This window comes from Centrocercus urophasianus, unplaced genomic scaffold (assembly GCF_019232065.1).
Source record: "Centrocercus urophasianus isolate 14NV4802_14NV808 unplaced genomic scaffold, USGS_Curo_1.0 seq_25, whole genome shotgun sequence".
Classification (NCBI taxonomy): Eukaryota; Metazoa; Chordata; class Aves; order Galliformes; family Phasianidae; genus Centrocercus; species Centrocercus urophasianus.
In genome coordinates this window covers 4,335,739-4,354,446 of record NW_024884811.1, presented here as the reverse complement: position 1 = coordinate 4,354,446, position 18,708 = coordinate 4,335,739, and the positions used below count along the sequence as shown (strand labels likewise).

Here is an 18,708-nt window from a genome sequence, read left to right as displayed (position 1 = left end):
ATTTTTGGAGGGGTATGGTGGGAACTTGTTGGCTGGAATGACCTAAATCTTAAAACACCTCCTCTCCCCTCCAGAAGAACTTGTAGTGTGTCCGACTGCAGTGCCAGGCTGAGGAGCTGGGCTGGGCTGTGGTGGGGCAGCCAGGGACCTCTTGCAGCACCCACATGGATGATCACAGCAGTAAATATAGGGGCAGATGCAAATGGCCAAGAGATGAACCTGCAGAAAGAAATTTGCCTCGTCAGTTAGAGTTGGTTTGAGTGAGATAATAGCAAAGGGATTAAAGAACTGTTGTATATTTTGAATTTAGGCTGTCAAGGCAAATATTTTGACAGTCTCTCAGAAGTGGATATTGAGTGGCATGCTGTGAAGAACATAGAGCTCTGTCATGGAAAATGTTCGTCAATGGATGGGAAACTGAGAGGTGGAATAAACAGCTAGTTTTCAGCCTGGAGTTTCTGTCCAGCAAAAATGGGAGAAAAGGGGCAAGTGCTGGAGGGCAGCTTCACGAAGTGCAGAGTTCCATAGTGCACAGCGTAGCTGGAAAGGCTCTGATGCACAGTGTACATGTTCTGTTGGAGCTGTGTGAAAATTGGGTAAATTCATTCGGAAATTCAAAGTGATACCTGCTGGAACAAAAACGTTAACTACAGAAGCATGGCTGAACTGTGAATAATCTCCAGTACTTCATCTGCAACCTCCCTCTGCTGAATCTAATGAGTAAGAAATGTTCCTGCCCTTCCTCTGACCCCTGAACCATATTCCTGAGTGTGTTTTTGTCCTCTGAGCTATAACAGGAGATGAAGGGAACAGCACTCGCATTCAGTTTATCACTAGTACAGGAACAAATTTATCTGTGTGCTCGTTCCGCCAGAATAAAGTGGTAGTTACCTGTGAAAAGCTGGGTTGTGAAGGTTTAATTTGAAAGGTAAGTGTGACAGCAGGAGCTGTTATTACTGGTGATGTTTATTAACTTTCACATGCTACGAATATTTCACAATATAGCAAAACTGGGAAGTGTGTGTCCCAGGGAAGACCTGAGATTTGACTCTATTTTCGTATCATTTTTGACCGGGCAGTTCGACTCACGCATTTACTTTTCTGGAGATACTCATATCTTAACATGTTGCCACCATGTATTGTTGCATTTTAAATGAAAAGTACCTCAGTGGTGTGTAGTTTTCCTTATGATTCTAATATGCATTCACCATCTTTTATTAGCGACATGTATTATGGCTTCCAATGTTCATTTGGAATTCCCACCTACCTAAGTAAATATGAACTTTATTCTCTTTGTGTTCAATAAACTGCATTTTATCATGTTACATAGATACAGAGTGAAGTGTACCAGCTGTGATTTGACTGTAAGTTAAAAATATAATTAATTACAAAGATGAGTTGTTTAACTCATCTTTGACTCAGGAGTGGTGCTTACACAAAAAAATCAGATTCTCTTTGGAACTTCTCTTAAAAAATAAAGGTGTTTTCTATTAAATTGTCTTTAATCATGCCACTGACATAAGAAGCATGTATGCTTTTCCAGTTGTTTAAAGTGGAAATAATGAGAGAATTAACTTTTTTTTGGCAGGCTGACACTTTAGTTCTCTGTTATTACAAAGGGTGTATTCGAGTCATTGGTATGTCAGATTGCTTGAAAACTCGATGCTTTCTCCAGCTTTTCCAAGAATAAAAAATGGGAAAAGAATGATTGTCACAGTACAGCTAAATGCACAACTAAATGTGGATTGCCATTTGCTAACATCTAGTTTAGTACATTTTCATAATTTACTTAGTAAAGTCATGAAATGAGTTGTTTGAGTGCCAGACATGCACTGTCGGTTTTGGGCTGTCATTCTCTGATGTTTTTCTCTAGTTGGCCAGTGGCAGCAGAGAGGCTGAAAGTTGCAGGCTTTGTTCTAAGCACAAAACCAGGCAGGGTATGCAGGAGCATCTGTCAGAAAAACAGGCCAGGCAGCATGGTAACCACGAACAGAGGGAGGTGAAATTCGGTTGTGGGCATGAAAGGCGTGGCTAGGTCCTGCAGGAGCCTGCAGATGGAGGTGGGGAAGAAGAGTAATGCGGGTGAGATCTTGTGGATAGTCCATAAATCCTAATGTAGGAAGGAGAAGAAATTGCCATATGGAATTCTGAGGTTTTTGAAGTTGTGGTGTTTTGTTGTTTTCTTTTACTTTTGCATTCACTGGGACTGGAATTCAACCACTAGGCTCAGAAGCTCCTAAAAATTTAAACACCAACTCCATCGCCCCTTGACAAAGCTAAAGGACTTAAAAGGAGGATGGGAATGCCTTTTTTTTTTCCCGGTACCTGCTGACCCCTCTCTGTTCGGCAAAGGGGAGCAGAGGAGGCACTGTTCACTACTGGTCTTTTTTGTGAGTAGAACTCGGGAGCGGTGCACCCCCTTTGCTGAGGGGTAGCATGACTGCATTTCCTGCTCTCCCCCCCTTCCGAAGTGATACATTTTAAGTTTAAGCGCAGAGGCATGTGTGTTGATCCATCTGTTACTGTAAGGAAGGCTTCTGGGTTTGAGTGAGGAGCGTAGTGATCTCCGATCGCCTCCCATTCCAAGGGAAGTGTAGCTCTGGGAATGTCCCCCAGCTACCGTCACAGGCAGCAGAAGGGGAGGCCCCTGGGAGCGCCGAGGGCTGCGGGGTGCGGGTCGGTATCCCGCGGCGGCTGGGCAGCCCCACGGCCCGCTGCCTTACCCCGGTGCAACCTTCCCTGCCCAGATCCTCGCGACGCGGCCACTCGGCGGCTGTAAAACTGCTTAAAGCGCTCTGCTGGGCCGCCGCCTGCAGCCGTGGCGATTTCAAGCAGGGGAAGATGATGTGGGCGTGCTGGAGGAGTGGGTGGGACCGGGCCGCCACCAACACTTCAGTGGCAGCGCGCTCGACGCACGGCCGTGCGGGACGGGCGGAGCGGATGAGTGAGTGCCGCCGGGCAGCCGGAGCGGTCGCTCCCTCGGGACGAGGCGAGCGGCTTCCAAGCGCGCACGGAAAGCTTTGGCTTGTGGATGTGGATGCGCGCAGGGTTTCATCTTGCTGAGTTGTGCGAAGGCTTTATCTGCTGCTGATGTCTTTTCTCTCTCCCGTAGGTGCGTGATGTTGAGCAGTGGGCAGTCCCCACAGCCTTCCCCGCCGACTCGGAGCGTCATGCGCCAGTATGAGCAGTAAGAGAGAAAAGCGCGCCTCGGAGCTCAGCATCCCCTCGAGAAAAAAGGAGGAACTGAGTGGAGAGGACGAATGACTGTACTGCTTGCAAAACTTGCAGCGGTTCACTTTTTCTCCTGAGGAGTTTTGTCTTGGCTGCTGTGAGAGCTGGAAGAGCAAGCGGAGCTGCAGCAGTGATTTCCTCGTGGTCCCCCTTCTCTGCTTTTATTTAACTTTTTTCCCCCTCGTGCCCGGAGTTAAGACTGCCAGCTGCACTGTTTGCGAGCAGTGGACACCAATATGTGTCATGTCATTGTAACGTGTCGGTCAATGCTATGGACTCTGCTGAGCATCGTCGTGGCTTTTGCGGAGCTCATCGCTTTCATGAGCGCGGACTGGCTGATTGGCAAAGCCAAACCGGTCAGCACCGAGGACATGGACAACAGAACGGGAGGGCCGCAGGAACCTTACCGCCCGACCCTGGGCATCTACGGGCGCTGCACAAGGATCTCTCACATGCAGCTCTCCAGGCGAGATACGCTTTGTGGCCCTTACGCTGAAAACTTCAGTGAGATTGCCAGTGGGTTCTGGCAGGCGACCGCTATTTTCCTAGCTGTGGGAATCCTGATCCTCTGCGCCGTGGCGTTTGTGTCTGTCTTTACTATGTGTGTGCAGAGTATTATGAAGAAAAGTATTTTTAATGTCTGTGGGCTGCTACAAGGGATTGCAGGTACGTGAGCTCTGAGAGCAACTAAAAATGCTAACTTTTGTGCTGTTCAACTTGCAATTGTTCACAGCAATTCTGTGGTGTCTACAGGGCGATCACATTAGACAGACCCAGAGTGATTCTATATGCTGGTGTTTATTCAAACTCAGCTGAAATTTATAGCTACACAGCATGTAATACATTGACATTGGCAGTAGGATTGCAGCATGTAGTGTGCCAAAATGAACTGACCAGTGTTTTCCTTTGTTTGCTGTTCAGTACTTTTTCTCTGTGTGAATTTCTTTCTGTAACAAAATCTTCTCTCCTTTGTTACCAGCAGAGAGCAAAGTTAATCCTCAGGCTAAGGCAGTTCATCTCCCTCTCACTTCTTCGGTGACTTTTCCATAGGCGCAGGGCAGTTCAGTTGCCCCATGGCTGAGGTGAGAGCGAACACCCCAGGACAGGGCCTGCAGGTGTACACTCTGCTTACCAAGTTTCATGCTAAGCCACCTCTTTCAAGGGTGTGTGCTTGACAAGTCATACCTGACAGTAAACTCTCCCCTTGGCCAGCCCATTGCGTTGTTCAGCTGCAGTCATAGAGCCCTCTGAGCTTATCTTTTTGTGGTCTGATTGTACTTTGCCTGTAATGACAAATCCATTCTAGATGTGTCCTGTTACTGTTTATAACGTAGGTTTGCAGGGATTAAGTAACTGTAATGCAGACCAAAGCTGGAAAGCCCTAGGCAGAGCAGTGTGTGGCTTTCTGTGGTCATTAGGACTGGTTCTATGTGCCAGTTCCGTGCTTTGCAGTGTGTGCATGGGGTGGTCCGAAGGAGAAGAGTGGTCCTGCCACAACCAGCTGCCCTCAGGGACTGGTGAGGGAGGCGGCAGTGGCACAGGCTGCCTCTGCCTTCCCTCTTTGTGGTGCTCTTAACCAGATGTTTTCAATTCATACAGTGATGTGGTTAAACCAGAAGTGAGGAGTTGGGACTTGTTTGCTGGAAGGAGGAGTCCATCTTGACCACTACTTGCCAGGACAGCGGTGGCCCTGTTGCTGGCTGCTCCTTGACTGGTGTACTAACTGCTCCCCGGCTTGAATGAGGGCTGTGCTCACCTTCCTCTGATCACGGAGGTCACAGCTGGGGACATGGCCGACACTGGCTACTAAGGCACTGTAAAATAGTATAAAAGCATACGGGTTGTTTTGTGGCATCCACAATAATGCTTGTGTGCTTGCACCAGAATTAGATCCCTCCATTGGCTCAAGATGTTTCTGTACAGATTATGGGAGCAGATGAATATACTTAAAATAAAAAATGACATGTTTTGCAGCAATCCCTCCTGGTTCACAGAACTACCAGCACCAGTGTGACAAATAAACAGCTCTGCAGTGCAAATTAGAGCTAGTGGAAGGTTTTAGCTCCTTGCTTTCTTACCCTGCACTTCAGAAATAATCCATGAAACCTGTTTTTTAAGAGATTACATCTTTTCATTTAAAGTTATGTTTGTGTGAGAGATAGGTTGGCAGCATAAGTAGACATTTGCTGCATCAGACTCATGTCTGTTGAAAAGATAACTGTGCTTCTGGTTCCAGTGCCATCTCAAGATGGATGTAGTCTAGCATCAGAGTAGGCAGGAAGTAGATTCTTGTATCTTGCAAACTGTTCTGTAAAACATCCATTTGTGAGCAGATATGACAGTTCTAGGTTTTAATATCAGACCAGCTGTGTGGATAAAGGAAAACATTGAACAATATGGTAGACCAAGCATTTGTTATGTGAAAAGATAGCTAAGTCCTTTTTTTTTTATCTGTACTGAGAAAAGAAAGCTTCCCTTCCTATGGTTTAGATAAATGACAGCATTAAACTGGGTAATTGAAAGGTCACGTTGCTGAAGCTGTTGCTATGAGAAATACCACTGCTGATATTTGCAGCCAGACGCCTTGTGGCTAGCAACTCATTTTCTCAAGATTAATTGTATTGGGTCCACTGCTACTCTTGTGCCAGTAGCATTACAGCATCTGCTTACTTAGTTGAAAGTATTTTCCATATGACTTATCACAGCTGTTAATTTCAACTTTCTCAGTTCCTGAGTTTTGAAAAACACTTATGCATGTTTCTAGCAGTACAATTGTTGGCATAGTCAATCACGTGAGGATTATGATATGTGAACTAATGCCCTGGCCAGAGAACAGCTTGACACAAACCAGCGTGATTGTCTTCAGCTTAAGATTGTTCTTTCAAATGTGAACTATTATGTTTTTTAGGAAAAAGAAGTCACAAAGTCACTTTGTTTATCAGCATGTATCAGCCCAATATTTTTAAGCATGTCAAACATTTCATTTTCAAGGATGAGATGCACCCACACAGAGTAATCTACGGGAACTCAGGATCTCACAGACTTAATCTCATTTAAAATCTCTATATCTTTGCTATGGAGATTTGATATAATTAAAAACATACAGCAAGTTAGTTTATTCCTGGAATTCATCATGAAAAGACAATAACAGACACCGGATATATCTTTTTTGTTTAGCAACAGTGGTTGTGACCTGGGTGATGCCTGCAGTGAAATTACTAACACAAAACCACGTCTTTTTGTATGGTCCTTTGACAAGCCCTCATTTAAACAGTGGGTAGGAGCCATGCAGATATATGATCCATAGAGCTTTTGTTGTTACTGTCATTGCAGAAAATTAGAAATAAAAAACTATACAGCTTCTGTTTGAAATCTTATAATTTGTTGTAATAGGACATGACATTTTTCCGCTTGCTTTCAGGCTTCAATGTCTCTCACTCTGGACTTGTAGCAGTCGTAACCAGTTGTCCTGGTTTTAGAAATGTTTGCAGATTGTTTCATTTGGAAAAGAATATTTTCCCTGCAATAGACAGTGCAAAGAAAGGAGCCATGTAATTAAACAGATAATTACTACCCAGCAGCAAGAAGTTCAGGCAGACTTTTTGAACATCTTTTTTGGGAAAGTATTCTGTTTTTACAGTTGATGAAACATTTGAAGTACAGAGGCTAGAAGAGGCCCAGGATGACCTGTAATAGCTGTGGAGCACTTTCAGTATTTGTGCATGTTGTTAGGAAGCATTGCTGGTCAAAGAGGCCAAGCAGGCGCTCAGGGGAAGCACCGCACACACTCCTGCTGCTGCCCGCAGGTGACAGGCTGCTGCTTGGCGGAGAGCCTGAGCAGGAGGAAAGTGAAGCCAGAGCAGTTCAGCCTTCAATGGCAAGGGAACTTCTTGTTTGTCTTTCTAAAATGCAGAGCATGCATTTTTCAAAAGCATATTTCCTCTTGGATTCATCTTAGAATTTTTCTTTTCTGATGCCAGAAATCTGAATTCTTGGGGTGGGAAGAAAGAAGGGGTGGGGGGGGGGGATTTCTAATGGAAATCCTGATGGTCTGAACTGCTCCTGCTGTCTGTGGTGTAGTGCTTCCTGTAACCTATATGGCCAGCTGCCAGCACGACATCCAATACACAGATGGTTGCTGAAAGTTCAAGCTAAGGGGACTGCTGGTTTGGAGCAAGAGGAATTATGCCAGGGAAGGAAAACGAGTTCCAGTGCTGAACTGCTATTGAGCCTGCGGGACAGTATTAAGAAGTAGTTAAAGGACAGTTAAAGAAATAAAGTGAAGCTTTAGTTCAGTGTTCAGTTAGATTTGGAGGTCAGCTTACCTCCTGTGCTACCATGATGGTCACAGGGATCAGCAGACACTCAGCAGACTGTCAGTGCTGAGGTTCTCACTAGCAAAAATTAGCAGTTGATGTTCTTAGCAAGCAAGCATAAACCTTCCATCAAATGGTGTTGAGTGTGAGAACCTTGTGCACTCTGAGAAATCCCTTCCTGCGGCATGCGTGTGTGGCACTGCGTAATGGTACTGATGTGGGGATGTCTGTATTCCCTGCTGTCCAGCGGAGTGGGACTGGCTGCCTCTCCTGCAGGGTGGATTTTTGCTTTCAGACTTAGAGCCAAGACTGATGCTGCTTTTCCATAGAGCAGCTAACTCTAGGAGTTTGTGCTTTTACTCAAACACAAGAAAAAAGAATAATTCAGCTCAGTCTCAGCAGGCAGAGAGGGGTGGGGACGGTTGACTTGCACTGCAGGATCAGCGCTGAGGAAATGTAATGGAATGAGAAAACGTCTCAGAGCCCTTTTACCTCATTGTTTCAGCCAAGGCAGCTTGTTGCTTCGGCTCCTTTGCAGAGCCCTGGTCACGAGGTGTTTTTCTTTCCCTTTCTGCTGATTCTGCACAACCGATTCATGTTTTGGAGGGCACTGGCAACAGCCAGTTGGACGGCACTGAGAACAGTTACAGCAAGCACTGAAACGTGCTGGGTCTTTTCCTCTGCTTCTTTCGCGGATGGACAGTTTGACATCATCTGGCACTTTCTTTCCAAACTAACGAACCTCCCAAATTCAACTGTTGCAGTGTAGTTACTCATTTAGCCGCTTCAAACCTGCCGTCAGGCCGTCTCAGATTAAAAACGCCCACTACCTCCCTGGCTTTTGAGGCAAACCCTGGCGGCCATGTGGCAGCCCCACAGAAGGCTCAGCAGTGTGCCTGGCTCCTGCTGTGGTGTTCTGAGCACAGAGCTGGGCAGGGCTTGCATGTGTGTGAAACACCAACAGGGCCTGCTTCAAAGAAAGGTGCCGCAGCCTTACAGGGTGGTCAGGGCCTGCAAATTGGTGTGACGGGTAGGGTTGGCACAGCACGGGGTATTCTGTGATTCTGTGAAGTCTGATGGGATGCAGCCTACCCTCTCCGCTCCTGAAGAGAGCAGTCTGTATGTTCACGCTTCATTAAAGAGAAGACCGAGCAGATTACACAATAAAAAAAAACTAAACCCAAGAAGCCCCAAATGCCATGCAGGAATCGCCCATATGCTGTCATTCTGCCAAAGCAACCCACATCAAGGCTTTATAAGCTGGCTTCTTTTTGGCTCTTTCTGTGGGTAGCAAAATGTACATAATAGTGATAATAGCTTCTTGTCCATAGCTCTTCCTTATACCTCCTGTCATGCACATCCTCCACATGTATCTTAGCCCTATTTCACACCCTAATATCAATAATGACGTCGGAAACAGTGATTGGTTATGAACATGCATCTTTGATTGGCTTAATGAATTGGAGTGTGAGCAAGATCCCAGATCCCCTCGTAGATGTGAACCCACACCGTCTGCAGTATCAAGATAGGTCTTAAAATCATAAATGCTTCTGTTTTGCAGTATTTCCAAATGGGCCATCTTCAAGGCTCTCGTGCTCACAGATTCTCCCCTTGCTTGCTGTGCATGTGCTGCCGCACTCACTTGAATGCTGGCAGGGCTGCAGGAGGTCATGCAGTGTGAAAGGCTGCAGGCAAGATGTGGGAAAGTCACAAGCCTGGGCTATGCTGTGGTGTCTGGCCTGCTGTGCTGCAGTAGTTCTGTTCCATCCTCTGTGGGGAATTCCCACCCCCTCTGCCTGACACAGAGCTCTGTGCTGGCCGGGGCTGGCCGGTCTTATGAGGAGTGGCTGAGGGAACTTTGATTTTTAAGTGTGGAGGCTGTCCACCATGTCCACTGCATGTGGTGGCTATCGCAACAGTTGTCTGTGTATGTAAAAGCTTGCTCAGCTTAAGCTAGTGGAGTGCATTTGTGTGCATATTTCAAGCATGACACTGTTCAGGTATTCATTTAGCACACTGACACATTTGCTAATATGCCCGTGGGAAACAAAGGCAGGGTTGCTGTGCCAAGCTGTTGTGCGCCCTTGGTCCTGAGCACTTGTCTCCTGTGGCTGTGCAGAAGGGGAGAAAAGCAGTGTTACTGCTTTTCACCACCAGGAGGTGACCGCATGAGTGGAGCAAAGCTCATCTTCCCCCTTCCACTCCTGTCTGCTGCAGTGCTGTTGCTGTGTTGTGCTGCTCTGTGGGAGCATATTGCATTGCCACCTCATGGATCACAGCTGCTTAATTCCCTGTATCTTCAGCAGCCTTTTAAAAGGGTTGGTTTGGTTTTTTTTTTCTTGGGTTGTTGGGTATTTTTGATGTTTGTTTCTTTTTTTGTTTGTTTGTTTTGGTTTTTTGCTATTTTGCTAAGAAATGAGAAGATAGTTTCAAGATTTGCAATGGAAATTGGCTTTGTTAGTATATGCTGTTATTTAATATGGCACAACAGCAGCTGCACAGGAGACTGTCAAAACTAAATAGCGTGCACTTATCTAAACAGGCATGTGCACAGCCCCTTTCTTGAGGGTTGTTTCCAAGGATGGAATGAGAAAGCTTTTACTCAGCTCTGACCCTGTTGACCAACACGTGATGTGACATGCAGATGCCCACAGTGACAGACTGATCTGTTGTTTTTCTGTGATGTTAGCTTAGCAACACTGCTATAGAGCATGAAAAACAGGAACACTTGCTTGTTGCAGTTCCAAGCCCCCAGAAAGGAAAGTCTGGGGGTGCAAGTGGAAAAAGGTTTTCATAAAAGTAATTACTGGGCTGTCTTCAGAAACTTTTCCTCTTGTCTGCTATGTTCATACTGATATTTCTGAGAAGTTTGGCTTCAGTGTAAACATTTACGGGCTAGGGCTTAATTGGATGTCCAAGCTGTAATCAGGATAGGGATAATAATCCTAATTAAGTTTAGTCTACATTTTGTATTTCTTAAGGCTTTCTTCTGAAAACACATAATTTGGGATTGATAAAATGTTATGAGAGCAAATTCCCTTCAGTGAAACATGTGAAAATGTTCTCTGCTGACAGAGTTACACCAGTGAGCTTTATGAGATGAGTTATCTGGATCAAAGGGTTATTTGAATAGTTTTCCTGTTTTGTTCATAAGCATTACAGAGCCTACTTTGAGACCTCTGTTTTAAGGAATCCTAAGAAAAAACATGTATGAAAGCTGGCAACAGCTAACAGAAGAAAAATGTAATTAATGCTGCATCCATAGCAGTGCAGCTGTGCAAAGAGGGAGGAGGTTAAATCTTCAACAGAGCAAACTTGAGCTCTGCAAGGCTGTAGAGAAGCACACTGGAAAACAGCCTCATGTCATGCTTTCAAAATTAATTTGCTCTCCCGGCATGGGGAACAAACAGCAGTGATTAACAGGTGGATTGGCTGCAAATTAAACTCATTTACTGTACATTGGAGAGAGGAACTGGAAGGATTCTTTGCAGAAGAGTTTTCTTCAGCTAAAGCACAAGACTTGTTCTGTGTTTTTCCTCTTGAAAATTGGCTTCTGTTCAAATACACTGGGACAAAAGCAAAAATGATTTATTAAGAAAAGGAAATCATTATCATTATAATTTACTGTCCTCCTGCCGGATCCATCTTAAGACAAACTGTCGACAGGAGATAATTGTTGCTTCATTAGATTGTGCTGACATAAAGTTACACAACACACAGTGAGCTTTGTACTTCTATGACTAACAGAAGCTTAAGTGCTTTAATTTTAACTTACAGCGTTAAATGCCTTACAAAGCCACATCATGCAGATTGAATACACAGGTAATATTTAAGTGTGTTGAGCTTAAGAACAACTGAGTCAAATTCAAGAAAGCCGAGAACTCCAATAGTTAATCCAGAGAACAGCTTCTTACACGTAGATGAGTATTGTGCTAGGAACTGCTCCTGTGTCCCTGTGCACTGTGGATATAAGCGAATGCTGAGGGTGTGCCCATGCCTCCTGTGACAGCCCTGTGCTCGCTGATGATAAGTTTCATGCCCAGCTCCATGCAGCCTATCCAGTGCCTCCTCCGCCGTCTGCCCCTGGGTGCTTCAAAGAACAGAAACATGTTTTGTGCTGCGCATAAGCTGAAAACCAGTTGGTCTTCATTTCCTCAGTCCTCTGTCTGGCTGTGAATCCTAGAATCACAGAATGGCTTGGGTTGTAATGGATCTTCAAGATCCTCTAGTTCCAACACCCTGATGTGTGCACGGTTGCTAACCACTAGAACCACAATGAAACACGATTGCCATTGTGCTGCTCAGGATTAACTCGCTTGCTCTTTGTGTTATTTGTTATGTAAGAAGAGTTTGCCAGCTATTGACAGAAACTACGAGCAAAGCTGCCAAGCGCTGCAGTAATGCAAATAAATAACAAAAATGAGAGAGATGCAGGCAGGTGAAGCCCCAGGGACTGAGAGCGGCTGCAGAAAGGGAGAGATACAGGCAAATAAGTGAAGAGATGTGAGGGGCTCAGTCAGGCTCTGCCCTGTGGACACTAGTATGAAAATTCAGTGCTGAAAGTCTACCAGTTTGGCCAGATCCTATCCCCTAATTGTTTTTTGCTCAACTGCAGCTGCTTGCATGTGTTTGAGACATAGATCAAGGCTACAGCATTAGCCACAGAAACATGCCTCTGGCTTTTTTGCGTTTCTTAAAATGGTTGAGCAGCAATCCTTAGGTTAAAGGTGAGAGAACACTGAGACTGCTGAGCTATTCATATTACATTTAACCATTTCACCTGTTTAAAAGTAGACCTTGGCTTTCCAAGGAGTATCGCAGCCTCATCTGACCTTGATATCAGATATATCTGAGCTTGTTCTTTCCACATGGGCCTCTCTTCCCTCCCTCTGCATCTGTGTTCCCAGGAGCACAGTGGTTCTTTTCTTGTGGTCTCTGGAAGATGCCTCTGGCTAGAGCTAGTTGGACAGGTAAGTGCTGCTGGTTGCTGACTTCTTCTGTAGCCCGTGTTTTTCTCTGCTGTTGGGTAATGAAGATCTTCCATCCGTTTTGTTTAAGCAGCAGGAATCATTCCTGCTGCCTGTGATCATCTCTTCTGTAGTGACTTGCAAGCAGCAGGCAGTCTTGACCTTTTTACTTGAGATCCCTATGGAGAGAGCCATGTCTGAAGTCTGCACAGCTCCATCACTGTGTTCTGCAGGGTAGGGCTGAGCACAAGATGAGTCTGCGCCTCTCCACATAATGCTAGTTAGCGTGAAACCCAAGGAGTGCCATCTCTGCTTCTGCGCGTGTTGAACTGCCTTAATTAGGTAATCTTTATTAACTTTTCCTAACAAGTAGGAACCAGATACGACTGAAGTTAGGAATGATGGTAAACATTAGCGAGAGATATAGGAGGCATGTTCTGAGAAGCCTCGAGTCTGCACTGGGATGGAATAGAAGGTAGGCTCAGTGGTGAAGATGTTATTTCTTTTCTTGTATTATGGTAGTATGGGAGTCAGAGGGGGAAAGAGAATCTGTCCATGGTCATGGCTGATAGTTTTGGAGTTTTCTCCAAATCGTCTCCTTAACTGAGGAAATAACTGTAAGTTATCCAGCCAGCAGAGTACTGATGAATATGGAGAGATGCTGCAGTCTTTTAGAGGTGGCCGAGTGGCTTTTCAGCTCGAGGGTCTGTGCCATGCAACAGCAGTTTTCAGGAGATGTTTAGTACTCTGGCTTTGGCTAAAAGAGTTGGATGTGACTTCTTAGACCTACTTGTGCCTAAGCCATATGGAGTGAAACACAGCCCTCTGGGTTTGTTACTGATAGGGCGGTAGGCTTTAAAAACTAACTTGCAGCAGCAGCTACTTTGGCATTTCGTGCCTGGTTTCTTAATTCAGGGCTGGCGATTTTTAAGTACCAAAGGGTTTGTGATCTTTAGAAAAAATGGCAGCTGGACCAAACTCATGTACAGTTAGAGAAATGCAATGTTTAGTGCTGCTGGTTAATACTGAACAGGAAGATAGTGATGAATAGAGGAGAGGAACTGCTGGTGTTTAGTCTGAAACTAGCTGCTGGGCTCAGCAGGATGAAAGCACATCTTATCCAGGCCTGTTCAAGATAAAGCAGTACTTTATGCTTAGTGTAGTTTGGCCAATTGGGCTGGAATCACTGCACAAAATTTGTCATTGCTTCTTAAATGTAAACAGTGACTATAAGTTCTCTCAGACAGAACAGATACCTTTCACTAGTGGATTTTGCTGCCCTAAATTATGGCATTAAGTTCATTCATGCCCATGGTGTAACCATTAGAAAAATGCTGGAGGAAGGACAATCTTTTGTGAAATACCTGGCATTTATAGATATTAGACAGCTGTAAGGAAATCTGATGCACTGCAGAATAGACTATTGTAGCTTGAATTTGTTGAACTGAAGATGGGAACAAATCTTAACAGGTGTTCTTGGTAATAAATGTAGTAGAGAGAAAAACATAAGGCTTTTCTATTTGATAACCTAGTAGAAATTTTGAGATTAAATTTATGGATGAACTAGTGCCATAAATAAAAAGCACAACTTTCAGCCAACTTCAAGAACAATACTATTATCAGCTGTCTTCTTCAGCATGCCTGGCTAAATAAAGGGCTTTATTGAGGACAGGAGAAATAAAGTGGGTAATACTTACAGGATGTGGAAGGCTGTGTTCACTTTCTGAATAAATGGGCTGCCTTTAAGAGAAAACTGTTTCGTATAATTCTTCCTGCTCTTCGAAGTAAAATTTTAAAGAAAATAATAGAAAGCTAATACAGATGCCTATGAGCTGTCTTGACAAGTATCTACGTACCTTGCTGGATGGAGATGTTTTTCACTCACTGTGATTTTTAGGAGAGGTTGTATGACAGCATTATAGCTTCCAGCACTGCAGGCATTTTGATTAAATCTCTCAGCTTTGTACAAAGGCACATCACGTGCGTAGGGGCTCTAATATGTTATTTTCATCTCCTCAGTGAAACTCTTCACTGCTTCGATAACTTTGGTCCTCAGCAGAGAGAAAGCCATCAGTAACAGCGTTCCTTCTTCAGAGGATGCCACTGTTACCTATGCACTGGGAGGGGAGACACAAGTCCTCTTGTTTGTGGCTGACTCCACAATCTCTTCATTGCAAAAGAAGCTTATTGAATGTGCTGTGTGATTTTTCTACTATGTCTGAGTGTGGATAAATAACCAGTGCTCTATTGTTGAATTGAAAGATTGTTCTTTCCAGGTTAAGAAAACAGATGTAGGGAAAATCCAGAGGAAAAGAAAAAAATACGAATGAAAGTGGAATGAAGGCTAGCTAAATACAAATGTTAACTAGATGCAAACAACTGTAAGTATTTGAAAAGTGTTAAGTACAAAGAGTAGATGAGATGTCCGAACATTTGGCAAACTGTAAATGCAGCAGGTAAGTGCAGGAGGAATGCAGAGAATAAAACTAAGAAGAAGGCCAGATGAAATAACCCTTTCACAATTAAAAAACTGCGGGATAGCCCCTGGTTGAGATAAAAGTCTACACAGTAAGGAACGAACAGTAAATGAAGGATGGATGAGACAGAGCTGTCTGTTTCAGTTCTGACACTTAAAGTCAGCAGCATCCATTCTAACTGTTACTAAATGTTTCATTCGCTGTGCAACTTATGAATTATTAAACTTGTCTTTTCTTTCTCTTCTTATTTCTAGGCCTCTTCCTTATCTTAGGCTTGATACTTTACCCTGCAGGTTGGGGATGCCAGAAAGCAATAAGCTATTGTGGACATTATGCTTCTGCTTACAAACTGGGAGACTGCTCCTTGGGCTGGGCTTTCTACACGGCGATTGGTGGCACTATTCTGACGTTCATCTGTGCAGTCTTCTCGGCGCAAGCTGAAATCGCCACATCCAGTGACAAAGTGCAAGAAGAAATAGAGGAAGGAAAAAACCTTATCTGCCTCCTTTAACTCCAGTGGGAAAAAATACCAGTGCCTGGATATTAATTTGCTATTCACTGACTTGATGAGGAGATCCACTTACCAGTTTCCACAGTTTGTGTGATTGAGCCCCATGCATTCCAGCCCTGAACTACTGAAATGGTCTTTCCTCCTTGTTGGGCAATGAGGATCAGAAAAGATCCCAAGAAAGGAGAATGTAAACACTTGGGGATTTTTTAGTTTGATTACATTATCAGGACACTGTGGAGTATATTAATCAGATTGGGGATGCGAGGAATCATATATATAGTGGGGATATTATTACATAGCTGACAAATTCTGATTGATTGGATTGCCTTACCCACCTTGGTCACTTTAAAAAAATTGGATTTAAAATAATAAAAGCCAGCACATTTTTACTTTTTTTTTTACACAACCAAGCAGCCTATTTTCATTAGGCTTTCTTTCCAAGGGCTCCCCTCACCTGTCAATCTTTCACCACCACCTGGTTTGGTACCGTATTTTTAATTGAGGTGCTTCTTCATACTGAACGTCCTTAAAGTGCAGTGCCTTCTCAGAGAGTTAAGTACACAATGGAGAGATCAAAGCTGACAGGATGCAGTTCACACATCTTTAAACAGTTAAAGCTGAATCCTTACCGCATCTCCTGCTTGAAACTTCACAACACAAGGTGCGTGCCCCTTGTCTAGCAGGTTAATTATTTTGTTTTCACTGACCCAGTAGAGATGCTGTTGTTAACACTGGTTTTCACTTGAATCTGATGCAACTGTTAGAAATACCGTTTTACCGTATGTTGAAGCAGCAACTCTGCCTTTATCTGAAATACCCCAAATCCCAAGCAGAAACTACCCAGAGCACAGCTGGGCATTACTTTGTGAATGCCAACAGCTGGAGCTTTAGCCTCTTGTACAAGTGAACATCAAATGCTGGACTTCAGTGGTATTATTCTACCTTTTGCCTGTGAAACTTCATTCCTACTCTGCAGACCAATTTCATGTCCCAGAACCAGCTACGTCCTTAAGAAATTTACATTTTTCAGGAAGTCATGCCAAATTCTTAATGGCTGTGAAGATCTTTTCCCATTTTTTGAACCACATGTAGCATGGAACCTTTTCCAACTAAATCAGCAGAAATAACAGACCCTGCCGCAAATGACATTCCTTTCTCAAAAACAGTCGGCTGCATTACTTGTGGTGTCCCATCACTTACTAGAACTACTTGTAAAAACAAATCTAAAAGGTATTAAAAAAAAAAAAAAAAAGGAATGATGCAACTGTGGCACAGAAGCACTAGGAAGAATTCATCAGAGAAGTAATTCTCGTGAACTTTAAGTGAATTCCTCTTATTTCATGGTGCATGTTTCACATCATACATTGCTTTCTTTCACTGGAGCCTGGTCAGTCTATCACAGTGTGCCGTTAGCTATTTATAGATACTAAAAATTGTTACTGTACAGGTAGAAGACTGATTTCAATACGCTGCTCCTCTCTGGGTGATTCACAGGACTTGTAAAAGCAGCCACTAGCACAAGCCCAGGGCTAGCCTTGAGCATGGCTGAGCAGTGGTGCTGGAGCACCCTCAGTGCCTGCTGTGCCCCACAGACCCTGCCTGAGCCCAGCCCACCTGTGTAGGCAGCAGTGCCCATCAGCACACAGCACGTGTTCAAGAAAGGTGCCGGACAGATGTAGAGCTGATGGCTGAGCCACTGTTCAAAAACCAGGATCAACTTCTGCCAATATTAAAAAGGGATTTAATTTAATTTAGCAGCTTCTTGCGTTCACCTGTTTCTCTAGCCCACCACAGTGTAGATTTTAAAACGGGTAATTAACTTTTCTTTAAAATGTTTAATATTAAAAACGGTCTGGAACCACTTATGCCAATTATCTGCATATAGCAAAATTTGTTTTTAAAAAACTTTCGGAATAAAGCGGCGTTTGAGGACAAAAAGTCGCAGCCAGCATGTCTTGACCACACTCGTGGTCTCCCATTTTTTGCTGGACACATTCGCACACACACACGCCGAAGGACGTGCATGCTACCTGTTTAGCACAGCTGCACTGTGACTGAAATCCTATGGTGCTCCTCTTGAGCCCTCTACTGGAGTGTGTGCTAGAGGAGGCTGGGGCATTAGCCCAGCTGTGCTTTTGTCAACAGCATAATTGGAAAGGAAGGGTTGGAGAATAAGAATGACTATAAATAGGCTCAATATTAATTAAAAAAAAATTCAGCGTTTTTATCAGTCGGATTTGGAGTTTTACCTTTTTGTAAGTGGGTAGCAATCCAATGTGAATGCTGCCACTGCCAGGACTTTCTGTAACTACGTTACTGAAGTAAATGCTGCTGCGGCTTGAGCACCTGATTAGCCAGAGCCAAAGTCAGTACTTCCAAAAGGTATGGAGGGCACGTGCTGCTTAGGTTTAGAAGTAAGCAGTGAACAACCCCAGTATACACTGCTATGATCTAAAGCATGCTTAAAATTTTTAATATTGGGTTTTTTGTCTTTGTAATACTAGGCAAGTATTTTCAGTGGCGTGTTTTGCTTTTGTTTTCATTTGTAACCAACAAGAGCCAGCTTTTCTGCTTGTTGCTGATATGCTATCAACCTGCTCTGCAACGGCATAATCAACTAACTTGCAAGAATATCCACGTTCATCACACAGCACGCAGTCAGATGGAAGACGGGCTGGGAAGAAACACAGAAAAACAATAATCAGAATTTCCTTTCTCAGGGTTCTGTTTTTCTATCAAGTGATAAGGCGTTACGTACTGCCGCTTTTTTTTTCTGGATGAAGTTTTCAGATGTAGGGTGCTCTCGTTAAATCTGTTTAAAGCTGTTTAAAGTTGTTCCTGACTGTCACCTCAACAGCAGCTTTCAAAGATGTTTAGAAAAAAGAAGAAAGAAATCAGATTAAAACTAATTTAATTAATTTCACAAGGGGGGCTGCAGAGCGTAACTGCTTCTTAATGTACATGCACTGCATAGGATCTAGAAGACTTTGCTGTGGATTCTTTAAAACCTGTGTGCCAATTAGCTCAGTTCAACTTTGTTTTTGTGGTATTGAAGAATTCTTCAAGCATCTGTGGTTTGATCAACTTTGTAAACTTATATTCTGTAAAGTGCCATAGACTTTTTTTAATTGTAGCATATTTAAATATATATATATATATATATATATACACAAATTTGTGTGAGATGTGCAATAACAGGAATGTCT

General features: G+C 43.8%; 1 protein-coding gene and 1 pseudogene across 2 annotated transcripts in view; both read left to right on the top strand.

Moving 5' to 3' along the window:
- The window catches only part of LHFPL2 (LHFPL tetraspan subfamily member 2), a 55,903-nt gene extending 39,995 nt beyond the window's left edge, over positions 1-15,908 (top strand). The window contains exons 1-3 of one of the 2 annotated variants that reach the window (XM_042825780.1): positions 2,900-2,944; positions 3,113-3,897; positions 15,246-15,908. In XM_042825780.1, the coding sequence (XP_042681714.1) occupies positions 3,468-3,897; positions 15,246-15,502 (687 nt within the window). In that variant the 5' untranslated portion in view covers positions 2,900-2,944; positions 3,113-3,467 and the 3' untranslated portion in view covers positions 15,503-15,908. Of the gene's footprint in view, positions 1-2,899; positions 2,945-3,112; positions 3,898-15,245 lie in introns of those variants that run through there. The other variant, XM_042825781.1, reaches the window with a different exon arrangement.
- On the top strand, positions 15,554-18,702 carry LOC122164183 (annotated as a pseudogene).
- The last annotated feature ends 6 nt before the right edge of the window (positions 18,703-18,708 follow it).